At 47.2% G+C, this 18,278-nt stretch overlaps 4 protein-coding genes across 4 annotated transcripts; 1 reads left to right on the top strand and 3 right to left on the bottom strand.

Annotated features, from left to right (window-relative positions):
* Positions 1-1,024: 1,024 nt before the first annotated feature.
* PHATRDRAFT_47524 (predicted protein) lies at positions 1,025-3,410 on the bottom strand. Its single transcript, XM_002181789.1, has one exon. It carries the CDS (start codon positions 3,244-3,246, stop codon positions 1,864-1,866), a length of 1,383 nt encoding a protein of 460 aa, XP_002181825.1. The 5' UTR covers positions 3,247-3,410; the 3' UTR covers positions 1,025-1,863.
* A 2,817-nt stretch (positions 3,411-6,227) lies between these two features.
* Positions 6,228-7,865, bottom strand: PHATRDRAFT_37761 (predicted protein; the record flags this gene model as incomplete). Its single annotated transcript, XM_002181788.1, has 3 exons — positions 6,228-7,620; positions 7,645-7,760; positions 7,851-7,865. The coding sequence occupies 3 exons, from the start codon at positions 7,863-7,865 to the stop codon at positions 6,228-6,230; spliced, it is 1,524 nt and encodes a 507-aa protein (XP_002181824.1).
* A 590-nt stretch (positions 7,866-8,455) lies between these two features.
* PHATRDRAFT_47523 (predicted protein) lies at positions 8,456-10,859 on the bottom strand. Its single transcript, XM_002181787.1, has one exon. It carries the CDS (start codon positions 10,511-10,513, stop codon positions 9,020-9,022), a length of 1,494 nt encoding a protein of 497 aa, XP_002181823.1. The 5' UTR covers positions 10,514-10,859; the 3' UTR covers positions 8,456-9,019.
* Positions 10,860-11,331: 472 nt separating this feature from the next.
* Positions 11,332-15,101, top strand: hUba1 (ubiquitin-activating enzyme E1, protein 2). The gene is made up of 2 exons (XM_002181947.1): positions 11,332-11,586; positions 11,877-15,101. Exons 1-2 carry the CDS (start codon positions 11,547-11,549, stop codon positions 14,987-14,989), a joined length of 3,153 nt encoding a protein of 1,050 aa, XP_002181983.1. The 5' UTR covers positions 11,332-11,546; the 3' UTR covers positions 14,990-15,101.
* Positions 15,102-18,278: the final 3,177 nt, after the last annotated feature.

The following is an 18,278-nucleotide window of genomic DNA, read 5'->3' as shown; positions in this document are numbered from 1 at the left end:
GATCCTCTAATCTACACGGCTGTTACTCGGCAGCGTCGGCGGCACTTTTGGCGGAAGAAGACCTTTGGTCGTTGGAGGACAGGTACGACAATAGCGACACCGAGACGTCAGTTTCACCCGCACGGAAACGAGAGCGGACAGGGAAACAAACGAGCCGGTGCACCCGTCCTCGGACCGAAGCCCCGGTAGATGTCGTGGATTTGACCAGCACCGACGACGAGAACGATAGTAAACCCGCTGCGGTTGCAACCGCACAGACCCCCGCTACTAAGGATTCATTATTCCAAGACTCGGCTGAGGAAGACGACGATATTGAATTACTCGAGCAGCCCCCCCCAAACGCTCTGGTTGCTGACACGTACCAATCTATCAGCGGCATACAAAAACTCGACCAGGATGAACTTGACCAGAGTGACGGCGAAGATGTTGTGGTGGTTGGAACTAAAAACGCTGTTACCTTGCCGCACATGCGACAGCATTGCACGGTGCACTTGTTTTGTGGCGATCAGTCCGACCCAGATCGAACGAATCGCAACCGAAAGTTCTGTCATTTATGTTACTGCTACGTTTGCGATGCCCCCGTGAAGGATTGTAAATCCTGGGATCAATCGGATGAAGGGGCCACTCGCAACGACAAATTGTGGCTTCATTGCAACGCCACGGATCGGGGAGAGGATGCAACGCTATGGAAGGGGGCTCGGCAAAGCCTAAAGGAAAGTCTATCGTTGCAAAGTCCGCTGGTATGGAAAGGAACATTAGCGAATGGGAAAGTCTTTTGGGCAATTTTTAAAACTCTCATGCACAACGGGGTTAAAAGCATTCTCTGGGAGTGCGACAGCAAACGTGGTCTCCATTTTGTCGTGCAACCTTTGGGTCTCAAGAGTATGATGATTGCCGTCAACTTGGCACCAACAATGTTTTCGGCATTCGAGTTCTTTGATCACAAAAGCCTCCGTGGTGGCAAGTATCATAGTATGCGCTGCCCCGTGCCTTTTGTGTGGGCAGCGTTGAAAGATTTGACACGCAAAACAGACGTGCTCAAGCTCAGCGCCTCACACAATGCTTTGGAAATTACGATCATACGCGACGGTCACCCTCTTATTTGCACCCGGGTACCGCTTATACCAAGAAACTACGAAGACTGCATACTCCAGGAACCCGCTTTTCCTGAGCGACCAATACAATCAACTATGCAACTGATGTCCCTGAAGCGACCTGTTGCCCACTTTTCAAGACTCGGCTATCAAAAGTGTCGCGTCCGCATGGCATCTGATCATGTACAACTGGGTTGCGACGCGTCGCACCGCATCAACACTCACACTGGAGACATGGTCTGCGATAGCGATACTTCGAGCATCGTATATGATACGGAACGTGTCATTTGGATGACATCAACGTTCGCGAGCCTTGCCGGTTTGAAGCCATTTGATTTGGAGCTTCCGCTGGACTATTTTAAGAACAGCCTGAAATATTTCAACCACTTTGATCCGGAGGTGCGTCTTGCGGCCAATACCGATGGATGGTTGCGGCTACAAAGCGCTATGGGAGACCAAACACTTTCTTCGTATTGTCGCTTTTGGCTCGTCGGCGAGCCGGTTGCGCCGGCACTCCGAAAATAAAGCGAGAGTGAATATTGCGACGATAAGTGCACAGAGTGTCAAAGGCTCTTGACCGAGAATGCTGAACGAAAGCTGCTCAATAGATAGATTTTTAGACTTTTTCCTGTTTTCTATCTTGATGTGAAGGCTGGGCAGTGAGAATGGCTGTATCGCACGGTCGTTCAATAGTGGGACTTGAGAACCACTGAGAGTAGCTGAAATATTTGTTACTAACAAGTACAGAGGCACAAAAAGCTCGAGTCGTTCACGAACGTTGAAAAACGGCTCGACGCCAGGCATCCAGCAATGCTTCATTCGCTTTGCAATCGTTTGAATATCCAATTACGTGACAACCACCAGCATCTACGTGCTCCACTTTACTGGCCCCAGCTTGACGAAGAGCCTCAACTGCCATCAAGCCGTCATTGTACAATACATCACCACGATTGGTACCGACGATAAAGACAGGAGCCGTCGACGAATCCAAGCCTTGTGGAACACTCGAGAAGGGTAACGCTAAACGTTTTAAAGAAGAGACGTTCCACTTTGAATTCTCCCATATGGTCCTGTTCGAGCCACACGCCAATGGATCATCTATTTCCGTGGTATTGTTGTCCTCGACGTCACTCTCCTTTTTCTCAAGATCAAAAAAAGCTTGCCAACCGTAACGAACAAAACCCGCAGGGCAGGCGTAGGCCGAGTTCGCGTTGGCGAAATAGCTGAGACTATCGGCTTTGGGGTCCAGCATGGGCGAAACCAAAAGCGCACTTGCGATACGGCCCGGAAAGCGCCGTATACCCTCCATGGCTGCCACAGAGGCACAGTATCCCCCCGCTGACGTTCCCGAAATATGAACAGGATTATTCGGGAACTTTCCGATCACGAAGGCTAAAATATTGAGAGCGTCCAGAGGTGCGGCAGGAAAGGACTTTTCCGGGGCCAGACTGTATCCAGCGCTGATCAATACGACCATCTTTAAATTCAAGTCTGGGTCATTGTTGTTTTGCTTCTTTTGAATTAACCCGTCGTGGACGCGTTCTACCGCATCCAAGATACGGTCGGGACTCCCAAGCGTCAACCCGCCACCGTGAAAATGCAGCACGATAGGTATCCTGTTGTCGATTCTGTCCCAAGATATATTCGGGTTAGCCTGTAGGGCTTGCAAACCGAAGCTATCTGGATCACACACTGAAGAATGTTCATCTGGAATGAGTCGCGCCGGTAGGTAGACATGAGCTATACTTTGCTGAGTACCGTAGAAGTCTGTCCCGCCGCTTCCGTGATGATCTTCGTTTGGAAATCCATAATCTTCCAAAATGTCAGAACTAGCGTCTACGTTCCAAACAAAGGTTGCCACAGGACACCCCCAGGCCTTGGCCCATCTATGAAAGCCTGCCGCTTTCAGACCCATTTCTTCCATACTATTCAGTCTAGCCCGACATCGCCGCACCAACGCATGCATGCTTGATCCGTCGGCGTCCTTCGTCAAGTGAAAATAGTCCACAAACCTACCGAGAGGAAGCACCAGCTTCATCAACATAGATATCCATACATCCGTCCAGGTATATTCGGGATGGAACCAGATGCTTGGCTGAGCCGGAAGCGGCTGGTTGTTTTTCGAAGCGAAATCGCTACTTGATGATCTCATCTTGTTTCGAGATGGACTGTGAGTTGCAAGGATTCACTTTTCGCGAAGAACAAGAGGAAGCCGACACGTCGAGGCCGCATTTGTCGTAACGGGATCAAATATGCGGTACAAGACCGACGCGTACCGTTTATGCCGTTCCTGCTACTCTGGTTGGTAAGTGAAAGCTGCCTACTGCTGACAATGAGGAGAGTGTGGATGAGCATGGCAGCTCGAATACCGTTATTTTTATTACAGTTTCATTTACAGTTACTGTTGGTTGACTGTGAGGTAATCGTGTAAAAACCGGGTTTCCTTAGAAAAAGGCAAACGGATGCTTACAATCTGTAACTGCAAGTAGAGGTTTGCAGTACTTATTGATAACTTTGAAATAATCTGAAGTCAAGTGCCTCCTAATAAGGTAAATAACATAAATATGGTGTAAAACGAACCTTTTGCAATGTCGGCCTTTTTGTCTGTGGAAGTAATTTCAAGCCAACTTGAATACAGGGGCGTGCCTCAACGCCACAAGCATAAATAGCCCTTTAAAAAGCGGTAATTTCCGGTAGGCGTTAAAATTACGAAGTGAGCTACTTTCGGAATCAAATCCACTTAAGGATTAGAACTCAGTCCCGGATTTCGTGAAGGATTCTGAATCCTTCACTAAATTAGTGAAGGTTTCTAAATCCTTCACTAAATTAGTGAAGGATTTAGTGAAGGATTTAATGAAGAATTTAGTGAAGGATTTTGAAACGACCGTGACTTGGGAGACGAAAAAATAGCCAGTAGTCCCTGTCTTTCCTTTACTGTTAGCAGGCGCTCTACAAATCTCCAAAAGGCGTCTATTACTGTTTTACTTGAACAATAACCGCAAAGGCACAGGCCTTGTGAGCGTTGGAGTCTCGAAGCGACGTCGGGAAAAAATTTCGGGTCGTTCAAGCGCTGCGAGTTCAGCCTTGGCGAAGGGACGCGGAGGAGGATCTGCAGGAAGGGGTCGTGGCAAAACAGGAGGGTGAGGACTTCATATGCAAAGGCACAGTTTGTGTGAGCATTTGAGTATTGCCGCGACGTTGGGAATAATGTAGGGTTGTTCGAGTGCTGCGAGTTCAGCCTCGGCGACGGGACGCGGAGGAGGATCTGCAGGACGAGGTTGCGGCAAAACAGGAGGGCGAGGTCCCAAGCGCAAGGCCAATGCTTCCGTATCGACGGTAACAGGAGCCTTCACTCCTAGCTACCACACTGAGACAGCAGCAACGCAAACAAAATGCTTCCTGTAAAGAATCGACGGCACACATTCGGGGAACGGACGTGTACGTTCCTACGGCGGCAGCAGCGTTCGTCGTAGCTTTCAATCATTACAGATCTCCCAGCACATTTAGGGGAAAGCTGCGAGGGTAGAGGCCGATGACAATATTGTCGGGATAAAGAGGACGTCAACAGGGACGATCCGCCACCGTTGTAGCGTGCGCGACTCGAGTCGCTCCTCACTCGCGGTGTCACCCAGGGATCGACAACTACCAGTCTCGATATTGATGCTATGCATCTGTACTATCACACCGCAGGCTGTCAGCATATCTATCATCAGATTGTGGCCTGTCCAATGGAGCTGGTCCCCCTCATGGACTTGTGCGTCCAGTGCGAAAAGAAATGGAAAGACAGGGACTACTGACTGTGAGTACTTTTTCGTCTCCCAAGTCACGGTTGTTTCAAAATCTAAGTGTAAATCCTTCGCTAAATCCTTCACTAAATCCTTCACTAATTTAGTGAAGGATTTAGAAACCTTCACTAAATTTAACAAGGATTGAAAACCCTATTCAAAAGTTCAGCCAGTCCAAGCTTTCAAACGGCACTTAGAAAAATCTGTCTGGCGCGCAAGAAGGAACACTCCCTAAATATGAAATGTCTTCTCTGTTATTTCGATTAAATTAGTCAAATGAGGCACGCCCCAGGTAGATCGTTCGAAGAGAAACAGGCCCAAATTAAAACTAACACAATAGTATATAAAATATTTTTCCATATCTTAGACATAAGGAACACTGCAGATGCATCTCTTGGGCTTGTAGAAGAAAAGCCCTATTGAAGTTCGGACAAGATCTTTGAAAAAAATTTTCTGGCCCCATCATTGGATTTGCCTTTGACGCTAGTGTCTGGGCGACCGGCGCTTGTCCTCTTAAGAGGACAGGATTTGTCCTCTTACGAGGACACGAAAAAAGCGAAAACTATTTGATAATTGTGTAGCTCTAGTACAATATTCTACGCAAAACTGGAATTTGACCATGGTGGTCAAGAATGGCACTATGTTTTCGAGATTTTAGTCAAATGCATAGAAAGTAAAATAAAATATATATTTAATCACTATGGGAGGTGGCCATATGCTCAGAATAGCACAGCTTTCCATTTTTGGTGCAGCAAATCCATGGTTCTCTACTACCGGGTTTTTCCTCATCTTTGCATAGGGAGCAGACATGTGTTGACTTACTGGAACACACCAAGCACCTTCCCTGTAGCCTAATGCTGGTTGAATTCCCTTTACTATCTCTTCTCATCTTTTTTGTGGGGGATAGATGGGCAGATATACCGCTTCTCGGTTCTCCCGTGGTCCTGCAAAGTGTTGGGCTTATTTCCATGTCGAAAAAACACCCCCCTCTGACTGACGTTCTGCTGCCTCCAACTATGTCATATTGGTTATCCACCAGTTCCTCAGCCAAGTAAGTATAGAAGTCTTTCTGCTTTTTGTCTTTCCCGGTGCCCCCATTACGCCCTGTGCACTGACTGTAAGCTAGCCAGGTATCAACAACCAGCATACCAAAAATCGACAAGTTGACCCTCATGGACCAATCTAATGTACCCACTTTCCTTTCAATCATGAGGGTATCCTGGCAATGACGGTTGTGCCTGTCTACCATTCCGCATGTAGTATAGTACAATTCTGCTGCTTTTGGTTGTGGTACAACAATTTCGATTCTCTCTGGGTCAGCATTTGGCAATTGCTGAATCTGCCTCCATCAATATCGAACAAATGGACTGCCGGCATCAAGACTGGACACACTTGATATAAAGTATCGGCAATCACGATCAATCCATACAAACGCCATCAAGCTACTTCCATTGAGTCCGTCTTTCATCAACAATCCTTTTCGGTCTCCTCGATGATTGAACTCCAGTCTCGAAAGATAAGCCATTGGAAAGTGCTTTGTTGCACTCTTCACAACCCCAATAAATCCCAAACCTATTTGTCTCAACTCCAATGCAGCACCAACAGAAGCGAAATAGGAATCAGCACATACAACTTGGTTTGTCCATGCCCAAGGAGTAACTAGCTCTTTGAGAATCCTTGTGCCAAGTAAAAGATGATTGTCGCTTAGACCACCCTCATCCCCTTCTTCCCGAGCAGTCTTTGACTTGACCAGTTTCAACCGAAGCATAATTCCGGAACATCCACATGCCGCATTTTGGATCTCGCAACCGTTCTCTGGCTTTCGATCTATGGCAACATACATAGGCAGCCCATGATTAATCCAATTCCCCCCTTGGCCATACCAGCGAGAGATGGACTCGTCAACACAAATCATGTGAGAGGGCTTGAAAGCTGTACTTTGGTGATCATTGTACCTGGCTACAAAGCCATCAACACGTTTCCATCTGTAGCTCTGCGAACTCATACCTTCTGGCCGCTCAGGAGGCTGCTCACTCCAGCAAAGACATTGCCATATATCGTTAAATCGCTGTCTTGACATTCCTGTCCGTCCAAAGCATCGAGCAGGAATATATTTTGAAAGTGCAGTTGTTGACCACAGCTGGGATCGGCTTGTGTACTCAAACTTTGTTGTCAGAATGACTATTCCAAAAAAGCGAAGCAGCTCGCCAGTAGTGATGATGTGCTTGTTCTGTTGCACCAGAGCGTTATTTGTTAGCTGACACATAGTTGTGAGCTGTTTGGGTGGAAACATCAGAAGGAAGTATTCCAGTCTCGAGTACTTTCCGCCAATATCAGAGTTTGGACCCAAGACTTCACCAACAGGCGTGGAAATACCGAAGTCTTTTATTGGCACACTGCCATTTGTATCATTTAGAGTAGCTTCATCATCTTCATACCACTTTGTGCCATGTGCTACTGCAGCAGGGACAGCTTCTGCCTCGGAAAAGTTATTGTTACCAAAGTCAGCATTGGGCACTATTGGAAGTACTGGTAGCTGCACCAGTGACTCCGTGTCTTGTTCGAGAATTGGATGTTGATCAACCCCTGCTTCCATATGAAACAAATCAGTCTCAGTTGCAGTATCCGCTGTTACGGTTGGAAGCGCATCAATGTTTTCGAGCATATTGTTGGGCGCTGCCACAGCTGCTGTATCAGCGTCATTTGGTGACGTGGTCAAGTCTGGTACAAAGGCCTTGACGCTACGGATGTTCAGCGTGCTTCACTTCACTGCTCCACCCCCCAAATCAAAGTCAGCAGTAACAAAGGTGGAAGTACGGTTGGTTTGAGGCTTCCTGGTGGTTGTGACCTCTACAACAGTCCCAACAATGACCTTGGTAGTCTTCAATGCACCATATCTACGAGCACATTCACCAAGAAAAACAACGTGACAAGCTTTTGCAGTCACCCTTCCCCCAATTTTACAACGTACATCTCCTTCTGACATATTGGATGAGGTATACTTGGTGTTATCTTTACTCAGAAGGGACTATTGCAAATGCGATGGCCATTTTCCTGCCAGCAAAACGACATTATTTTCGACAAATTTTTTCGAGCAACCATTACGATGACGACAAAACTTGAAGTCTGACCCTAGAATTAAAGGTTGCCACTTTCCCCTAAGACATTTGAGAGCACGGCAAACACGATGGTACTATTTGTTTTATATACATCTAACTATAATTGTTAGTTCTGATGGGTTGAAAAGTGTCCTCTTTCGATTCTGGGTCCTCTTAAGAGGACAACAGTAGCCCAGACACTAGAGGGCCCCAGACCATCACACGGGAACTTGCTGTCGCAATGACGGAGAACAATGAGTTTGGCGAGTTTGGCCTACAAACGACCGGAGATTATGCTGATTACGGTTATGTCGGAAACCGGCAATAGCGCCCTGACAACTTCCCATGAGGCGCAAGCTGCTCGCTGGAAAGTTTGACAAGCTGGAAAGACCCGAAAATTATTATCCGACCCTTCAAGCTCTGAATCTTTCTATTTTTGAGATTGGATCAATCCAACTTGTTTGGAAAACAATTCGTTCAGCGATTGTCAATGTGGTTAAAACGGAACGCATCCTGCTCAGGATACTTCCCGCACGGGGGACATTACTACCGTCAAAATATCAGAACTCATCCAAGGATCTATTCTTGACTAAGGAAGGAGACAACAAAATGGCAAATCATAGCAATGAACGTGTCCACCTCGCCTTTTGACTCCTGTTTGCCGCATTAGCGAGTCCGTCACATCCGGTAGTGCTATTGCGAAGATTAATTTGTGATGAAAGGTTTTTCTGAGCGTCATTCCGTTTATACAGAGGCAAGCCGATTTGTCCCTCTTTGCTCTTTTCCTGAAAGTTGTATTCTTTTAGATGTACATTGCTTGATTTCGGAGCAAGATAGCATAGCAATATAGGGTGACTGTGGGCTGTATTCTCTTTCTCTCCGGAGCCTATGCGCCGGAGATGTTTGTCGAAGAAGCGGCTGGCTGAGAGCTCTGCAATGTGTGCTTTCAATTTCTCAATTAAAGATTTCATGTCCACAACCCTCAAGACAAAAGACCATAGCTTACTTCTGTTTGTCGTCAAGGGCTCCATGTCGCATCTCGCTAAATCTCCATACCCTCCAAGTAGACTTCGATACTGCTGGATTGAATTTGTCCAAGCAAGAAATTGTCTTCAATCGTCATATCATCATTCAGTGCAGTAACAGATTTCGAATCCGCCAAACTTGAGCCGTATGAAAGAATATCGATGGGCGGTCTAGCGGGGCAGTCAGCGGTAGAAGCTTGTGTTCGCTCTTCTTCGGAAGGTAGCTCTGTTACGGTCGATAAATCTCCATCACCGTGCAGAGCGTCCATACAAGCACCGTGACTGTAGTTTCCACAATGTGAAGCAATGCTTCTCATTTTGCGAGAGCTTTGACGTCGCCTTTCGTGAAGTATAGTACACTGAGACTTACAGTTCATCCGATCTTGTAATGTCTTACTGGATACCAAAGACGGTCGCTCCTTGCCGCTCTCTTGATGAAGGATGCCGTCAGGCCCCATCATTTGTAAAGAGACGGCATCGTCTGAAATTGCTTTTCCTGCTTTGGTAGTTACGCTACTTACCAAAAATGTGGGGGTATCGTGTGGAAGTGCGGGTGATATTTCTTCTCTGCGGTCTTCGCTCTGGTTATCGCCTTCCCCTTTAGCTTGAGTGGCCATTCTTCCCTGCAAAATCCATATAGGTCTTTCAAATTCGCTTTCGTCTTTGTGTCGCGTCTGGAATCGATGTTGACGACGATCCAAAATGCCTTCCAAATTATAGGGCTTGATTCGGCTTTGCGTTTCCAAAGCCTCTGCCTTCAAGAGGCCTACGCGCTCCTCGGGACTCCCTGAGGTTCGACCAACCGACTTTGGGGAGAAGCCCCTGTAAGGGATTGCCTTCACCGGTAAACATAAGTTGGTTCTGTGCTTGGCATGCGCTATTGAGGTTGTCAAGAGTCGGCTTCGGGAATCGCACGATTTTGCAGATTCAGTTTCCTCTTCGTCCGAATAAGCCTTCTTCACTAAGATTACCTCCTCTCTATCGTCCCTTTGTTCAAAGGGATCTTCAAAGGAGCGGCAACGATAGTGAAAACCATCGGCAAGTGATGCAGGACTAATGCAAGGTGACGGGGTCCACCTTTTTGGAGACCGTTGGCGAACCTTTGTACGAAAGTGATGTTGTTTGTACATCGAAATGGGAGATAGCTTCACGGGGAAGTTTGTGCTGGCAAAGTGACTCTTGAACGGCTGTGGAGTCCTTAGTTGCAAGAGCATAGGTGCTATCTTCTTTGTCGTGTCAAACACTTCTGTAGGTATGACCCTCTGTGAAATGTGAACAAGCTGGTCCGATGCGTCCAACGTGGCAGTTTCATTTTCGTCGCCGTTCTCGTTATCACTATCATCATCGTCGTCTTCATTATTGCAAGTTGCAAGGTCGGCGTAGCCCTCCTCGTCACCACGCTGATCTTCATTGTCTTCAGTATCAGGCTGTGATGCCGTCAGTTTGCGAGAGATATTGCTGTTACACGTACCAATGTCGTCAACGAGCGGCAATGTTTTTTTTTTTTGCATTATGAATGGTAGAAAGGTAGTGTTTAGCTCCACATCTCCAGGAAAGTTTCTTTTTCTGGCTATGAAATCTCATTGTTTTCAGTGTTGTCTATTCACTCACAGTCAGTGTTGGATTTTATTCCGCTGGAAGTCATTGTCGGATACCAGCAAAAACAATACAGAGAAAACTATCGCAAGACAACCAAAACGCAAATTTTTTTTTGCACCGATGCCGCAATTACACAGTCAGTTGGAGCGAGTGGCAGGGACGGGGAAAAGTCGTAGGGTTCTACCGTTAGTACGCCCGTGATTTCGTTTATAGACCAACAGCTCACTGCCATCTCCGTCGCATGAGTTGGCGAGTGCGTGGATCCAGTTTTATGGCTCCGTATCACAGGTCTCGGTCGCTGATTTTCTTGAGGCAACGCGGGTTGGGATCTGTTTTTCAGCTATTTGGGCGAGGATGTGCGTTGGGAGTCCTGAGACTCAAAGGTATATAGAATCTCGATATCGGTAAAGGGCTCCGTTTGCTAACAGTAAATGGAAACATATAGTTTACACTTAATGTAGTAAGTAGTCACTGCCCGAGCGGAAACGTTTCGTGGTTCCGTGTGGAAGTCGAGTCGGTATCACGTGCGTTTTCACCACGAGTTTCATTTTTCGGATCTTGGATTATTATAAGGCTCAGGTTTAACAAAAAGGTGCTTCCGTCAGCGTTTCAATCGACAGCGATCTTTTCCGATCGTCGCCGTTCCAGACGGGAAAACGACGGATCACCGTGCGGTTGGCGACGACCGATGTTTTCCCCGCGGCTCGCTGCGGTTCGTTACAGTAGCGGATTTACCCCGTGCCAACAAGCCCTTCTGGAACCGAGACAACCGACGGACGCTGCTAACGAACCAGACTTTCGCTCGTAGACACAATCTACACGAAACAACGCAGCCTTCCTAGAGTGACCCGCTTTGGCTTCGTGTTTACAGATAAAACAATCCACAAACACACGTATCCTATCTCAATTCCTTTCGACTCCCTAGTGATTTGCCTTTGTAACACTATGTCTGCCGAAAGGATGGAAGCAACAGCAACTGCCGAAGGTACGAACGATTCCTTACACGACAGCAGCTGCCGGGCATACACTCGGCGTTTAGTTTCGCCTAGCGAGCGGCAAGCAACGACGACTTGAATTCTTTTTTCGAAGACGACGGATGTGGACATCCTGTATTTCCTCGTTCGCTTTTTGTTGCACTGGCCTGGGGCGTGTCAATACGCTTTTGGTTGTGCCCCAATGACAGTGAGAGCCTCCCCGAGTTTGCGTTTTGCGTGCGTTTTCTAATGGAAAGCTTGGTTTTCTTCTCACTTGTTCCTGCTTTTAACCTTTTGCCAGTGGATGAAAAGCTTTATTCGCGCCAACTCTACGTTATGGGACATGAAGCTCAGCGTCGTATGATGGCCAGCAATGTGTTGTTGGTTGGTTGCTCCGGTTTGGGCGTGGAAATCGCCAAGAATTGCATCCTTGCCGGGATTTCTTCCATGATGTTGGTCGATCCAACGCCGCCTACTTCCTTTGATTTGGGCGGAAATTTTTACCTGCAAGAATCTGATATTGGCGGAACGAAGGGACGAGCCGCCCTGTGCAAAGACTCTTTGGCGCAACTCAATCAATACGTCAGCGTGACGACGGCGGACGTTCCGGATCTCTCCGTTGACTCAGTTCTTCCGTTGATCGATGGAAGCCTTACCTGTGTCGTCGTTACGGTCCCGCTGCCCAAGGCATTGGTCATTCAGCTCAACGAAGCCTGCCGTGAACAAAAAGTGTCCTTCATTTATTCACTCACCATGAGTGTTTTTGGTATGGCCTTCTGCGACTTTGGAGACGCCTTTGTGGTGGCCGACAAGGATGGCGAAGCCGCCGCCACGTCTCAAATCGAATCTGTTGTCCACGAGAATCCCGCTGTCGTCAAAGTCTTGGAAGATCACGGTCGTCATGGTTTGGAAGACGGCGACAAGGTCAGCTTTGCCCGTTTGCACGGGGTCCCTGGGTTGGAAGAAGGCAGGGAGTACGCCATCAAGACAACCGGACCATTTACCTTTGAGTTGCCGGAAGTCGATCTCAGTGGAATTGCCGACGGGGACGGTGCCGGGCACGCAGTCAACCAACAAGGTTACATCACACAAATCAAGCAACCGGTTACACTGAAGTTTGAATCGTACGCTGAAAAACTGGAAAAGCCCGGGGAGCTCATGATGTCGGACTTTGCAAAGTTTGACCGCCCACCTCTACTGCATCTAGCATTTCAAGCCGTTGCGGCGTATTTGGATGAAAAGGGTGAATTGCCAATGCCAGGGGATGTGAATACAGCTAAAGAAGTGTTGGCGCTGGCCAATACACTCGATAAAGAAGGGATTCTCAAGTCCAACTTTCAGGTTGCCGAGCGTCTCTTGATGCATTTTGCATCTGGTGCGCGGGCGTGCCTTTCGCCCATGTGCGCAGCACTTGGAGGCATGGTGGGCCAAGAAGTTCTCAAGGCTTGCAGTGGCAAGTTTACACCTATTCCAGGTTTCTTCTACCTCGATGCTGACGAAACCCTGCCCGATACGTTGATCGACTCCTCCTTGGTCCAACCAACGGGCACGTCACGCTATGATAGCCAAGTTGCCGTGTTTGGGAGCGACATGCAGGAAAATATTAACAACTTGCAGTACTTCATGGTCGGCGCTGGGGCAATCGGCTGTGAAATGCTGAAAAACTGGGCACTCATGGGGGTTGGCTGTTCGTCCAAGGGACACGTATACGTGACCGACATGGATCGCATCGAAAAGTCGAACTTGTCGCGTCAATTCTTGTTTCGCAACACCGATATTGACAAATTCAAGTCGGCCACCGCTGCCGACGCGGCGAAAGCCATGAATCCAAAGCTCAACGTTACGGCGTACCAGGAAAAAGTGGCGCAAGACACAGAGCACCTGTTCGGTGACGACTTTTACGATAAGCTCAGTGGTGTTTGTACGGCCTTGGACAATGTTGAAGCGCGTCTTTACGTCGATCAGCGCTGTTTGTTCTATCGCTTACCAATGCTGGAATCTGGCACACTTGGTACCAAGGGCAATACACAAGTAGTTGTGCCACATTTGACGGAGCATTATGGCGCCACCCGTGATCCACCAGAAAAATCCATCCCAGTTTGCACGCTTAAAAACTTTCCGAACCAGATTCAGCATACGCTGCAGTGGGCGCGTGATTGGTTTGAAGGTGCGTTCAAGCAATCGGCCGATGAGGTCAATGCTTACCTTTCCATGCCGCCATCTCAGTACTTGGAAACATTGCAACCCAATACCAAAACCGAGTCACTCAAGTTGTTGCGTCGCACGCTGGTGGATGAACGCCCTTTGACATTCGAGGACTGTGTCACCTGGGCTCGTCTGACATTCGAAAATCTCTTCAACAACCAAATTCGGCAATTGCTGTATAATTTTCCGCCAGATCAAGTCACATCGAGTGGCACAAAATTTTGGTCCGGGAGTAAGCGTTGTCCGAAACCGCTCGTGTTTGATATTGACGCTGTAGATGAAGACGCAGGGATGCGCAATCACTTTGATTTTGTTGTGGCAGCCGCCAACATGCGAGCCCAATTGTACGGTATCAAGGGACGCACCGATGAAGACTACTTTCGGCAAACGCTCAAGGATGTGATTGTGCCTGACTTTTCTCCAGCCGAGGGAGTAAAGATTGCGGCTAACGATGAGGAAGCCAAGGCGACGGATGGGAACGGGATGGATACCGGCGATGCGGAAGCGGACGAACTTTGGGGCAGTCTGCCGAAGCCCTCTGAACTTGCAGGATTTCGGTTACAGGGCATCGATTTTGACAAGGATTTAGATGAACAGATGCTCTTTGTCACGGCGTGTTCTAATCTTCGTGCCATGAATTATCAAATTCCAACGGAAGACACACATCGCTCGCGCGCAATTGCCGGACGTATTATTCCTGCGATTGCGACGACAACCGCCTTGGTCACCGGTCTAATTTGCCTAGAGCTTTACAAAATGGTAGGTACGGCTCGCAAGAAGCTGTCAATTGACGCCTATAAAAACGGCTTCATCAATCTAGCCATTCCCTTCATGACCTTGTCCGAACCAACAGCTCCTGCCAAGACCAAGGCACTTGTCAAGGGCAAAGAATGGGAATGGACGCCTTGGGATTCGTTGGATATGAGTCTTGGCGACATCACTATGGGCGAATTTATGGATTATTTTGAAAATGAATACAATTTGGAGATTTCCATGCTCAGCCATGGGGTGAGCATCTTGTACAGCTTTTTTGCCAATAAGAAAAAGGTGGAAGAGCGCAAAAGCATGAAAATGACGGATGTGATTACATCCATTACAAAAAAAGAGTTTCCGTCCAACCAGCTCTTCATCATTTTGGAAATAATTGCAAATGATAAGGACACGGACGAGGAAGTTGACCTGCCGTATGTGCGCTTTCGTTTCCGATGAACATGGTTGGAAAGCAGTGTTTTGCAGCCTTGTAAGGCTGGTCAGCTGATAGCAACGTTCCATAACTTTTAAAAGGAAGCCTGTTGCGACAATACTTTGTGTGACCTACATTGACTGTCAGCAATAGATTACATAGTAGAAAACCGCCCTGCGTTTAATTGATGAGTTAGCTGAGCTAGCTGTAGAAGCAAGTTTGTGCTTACAGGAGTGGTTTGCATCAAACAAGACACTTTGACAATAGACCCAAAAATAAGTTATTTCTCCATTCACTACTTTGATCTTTGGCAACACCAAGAAACTAAATTGAGAGTTGTGTTGTCCATGTTCTTGCAAATTGACACTTTTTCGTAAGTTGCATTTTTGTGTTGATCACATTGTTCACTGTCAGTAAAGAGCCTGTTTTCTGCACGGAGCACTTAAAATCTTATCTGGCTCCAAACTTTCCCATGATTGTTGTTAATGTAACAGAATCCACTTTTACCCTTGCTCATTGATCTGTGAATATTCTCACATGTATTCTTCAAATCTTGTATGTAACATTCAGAAAAAATCAAAGCTGCTAGTTGATTTTACTACTTTTCAACTGTTATGCTGTCAACTCGATTGCTAACATAAGGAAGTTCCCTTTCCCAAATACCATTCAGCAACACTTTTTTATGATAGTTTCATTTTCTTTTTAGATTGCTATTATATACTCATAAAAAGACAATAAACGTATTAAAACGAAACGAATAATAGTTTTACTCAACGGACAACATATTGATTCCTCACCTCAATTTTGGCTACGGCAGTCTACAACGGAAGCGGGACACGAAGTCTATTAGATAATCAATGAGAAAATTCGGTATTTGGGATGAACAAGGGTGAAATTTTCGCTATTTGGGAAAAATCACACTGTTTCTAAGTGTCTTTACTCTCGCGGGAAATACTTTCTAAGTAATAATTTTAGTTAAGAAAAACCCCTTATCCTATGTTAGATGACAAGGATTGTTTTCACGTGGTCATCCCTTCACATTCACAGTCAGTTGCCTCCAATGGTGAGGACTCGGAGACGGCATTGACCATGCAAACGATACCTTATTTTCCTACCAATATAAGTCAGAAACACAACTACTATGAAGCTAGAAATTGTTGGCCATGCCGTCTTGGATGACAACCTAGTATAGAAAATTACTTGCTGTCAAAGTACATTGCAAGTGCGTCATATGTCCGTCACTCTGGACCGTCGGCATTTGGATGTTACGTCGCACTTTCTCCCTTTAATGCGGTGCTTGGTCCAGGCCGCCACAGGGTACCTTTTGCCATTGTGGATTGCATCCAGAGTGGGCCCCACACGACACGCTTTCGGACGGCGAAACGCTGTAATGGCGCTGCCCTTGTTTGGAGAGCCTCCACCCACACGCTTGACAGCTTGTTAATTGTCAACTATTCCGTTGACACGCACGTGTTGGAAACCTTGGACATTATTGTCCCCAGCAATGTGACGTTTGTTGCGCTCCTGACCGCCCTTGAGGATTTGTATTCTGATTTTTGACGACGGCGTACCGGTGACTAAAGGTATCGCACTGAACGTATTTACCAGTAATACGCACATGATTCCCTTCTGGTAGGAGCAAACCAAGCGCCAAGGCTTCGGCAGTGCCCCATTTGATACTTTCGCCATTTCCCAACATGCCTTAAAGATTTTGGCCATTTGACAATACAATTTAAAATTGGCTGGAACCATTCCAGCTCGGATTCCTATCTTGCGCAAAGTCCATCTCATTGCTGGTAGGCCGAATACGACTAATCTGCGACAGCCCTTTGAAACTGGTCCACCTGGAGGTCAACCAATCCGTCCCCTTTTTCCACATACTTCTTGGAAGCTTCCACGTCCTTCTCGTAGCTTTCCGACATTTGTCACGGATCTCTCGACATTCTTCTTTCGATAAGGTTCCTTCTTCAATCAAGCCCCATTCGTGACGTCATTTGACGGCGGTCTCGAGTGCCGTCAATACTGCTAGGGGATCGTCGCCGTTGCACTGAAAGATGGGGCAATTGAAGGCCTTGTCCAACTCCAACGAGTAGGGCGTCAAGCGCGAATGTAGGGGGTTGGTGGTGAAGCCAATCTGATTATTGATGATGACGTGAATGGATCAAAATCGGGCGCCTCGGCCAATTGCATGGTCTCATAGACTACCCCTTGCCCGGCAAAGGCGGCGTCTCCGTGCAATAGGATTGGTAAACGTTACAATATCTTCTTCTGGCTAACAGGCTTGGCAATATGCCTGGATCATTTGCAGCTTTGCCCAAGAACAACGGCTTGTGGGGTTCTTCGTTGTCCGAAATCACTTCGGCGGCTTGCGAGCCCCCCCCCCCCCCTAAAAACCAACATTTGCTCTTGTTCCAATTAATCATATTTGAACTTCGCTTGCTTCATCGCACATAGTCTTGCTTTCCTAAACAGATAATTCTCATCACATGAATACATATATTTTCCACCCAACGTCAGTTAGACGTTCGTCCGTTTGTTCCTTTATCAGTCCGAAGTACGGACACATGACTGACAGTCATTTCACGACATCCTCCCTCCGGGCTTCGGACATGAATTTCCTTCATCATCTCATTCCAATTTTCTCGAACATACATTGTACCATTCCGAATATTGCTCGCATGCTTCTGATGCAAATTCTCCGTCGTGTTCTTGGTTCCAATATCTGCCTCGTTGTTCTCCGATCGCGTATGGGTGATGTCAATCTCCCCATTCTCGTAATGCTCGCGAATAAAATGGTAACGCACATCAATGTGCTTTGTTCTCTGACCCACTTGTTGATTCTTGACCAAAAATATTGCCCCGGTATTATCTTCCAATATAATCCCTGGATATTCGCATTCTCCGAGCTCTGTCATTAACATCTGCATGAATAGTAACTCTTGTGTAGCTAGTGCGACAGCAACATACTCCGCTTCGCAACTGCTCAACGCAACCAATGCTTGCGTTTTCGACATCCAATTCGTCAATGTTCCACCGACCGTAAAAAATGCTCCCGAAACGCTTCGACGATCATCCTTATTCGTTAGGGTTAGGATTAGGGTTAGGGTTAGGGTTAGGGTTAGGGTTAGGGTTAGGGTTAGGGTTAGGGTTAGGGTTAGGGTTAGGGTTAGGGTTAGGGTTAGGGTTAGGGTTAGGGTTAGGGTTAGGGTTAGGGTTAGGGTTAGGGTTAGGGTTAGGGTTAGGGTTAGGGTTAGGGTTAGGGTTAGGGTTAGGGTTAGGGTTAGGGTTAGGGTTAGGGTTAGGGTTAGGGTTAGG

The sequence above is a fragment of the Phaeodactylum tricornutum genome, chromosome 14 (assembly GCF_000150955.2).
Source record: "Phaeodactylum tricornutum CCAP 1055/1 chromosome 14, whole genome shotgun sequence".
Taxonomy (NCBI): domain Eukaryota; phylum Bacillariophyta; class Bacillariophyceae; order Surirellales; family Neidiaceae; genus Phaeodactylum; species Phaeodactylum tricornutum.
The sequence above is the reverse complement of the archived record's forward strand: the minus strand, read 5'-3'. Positions and strand labels throughout refer to the sequence as shown.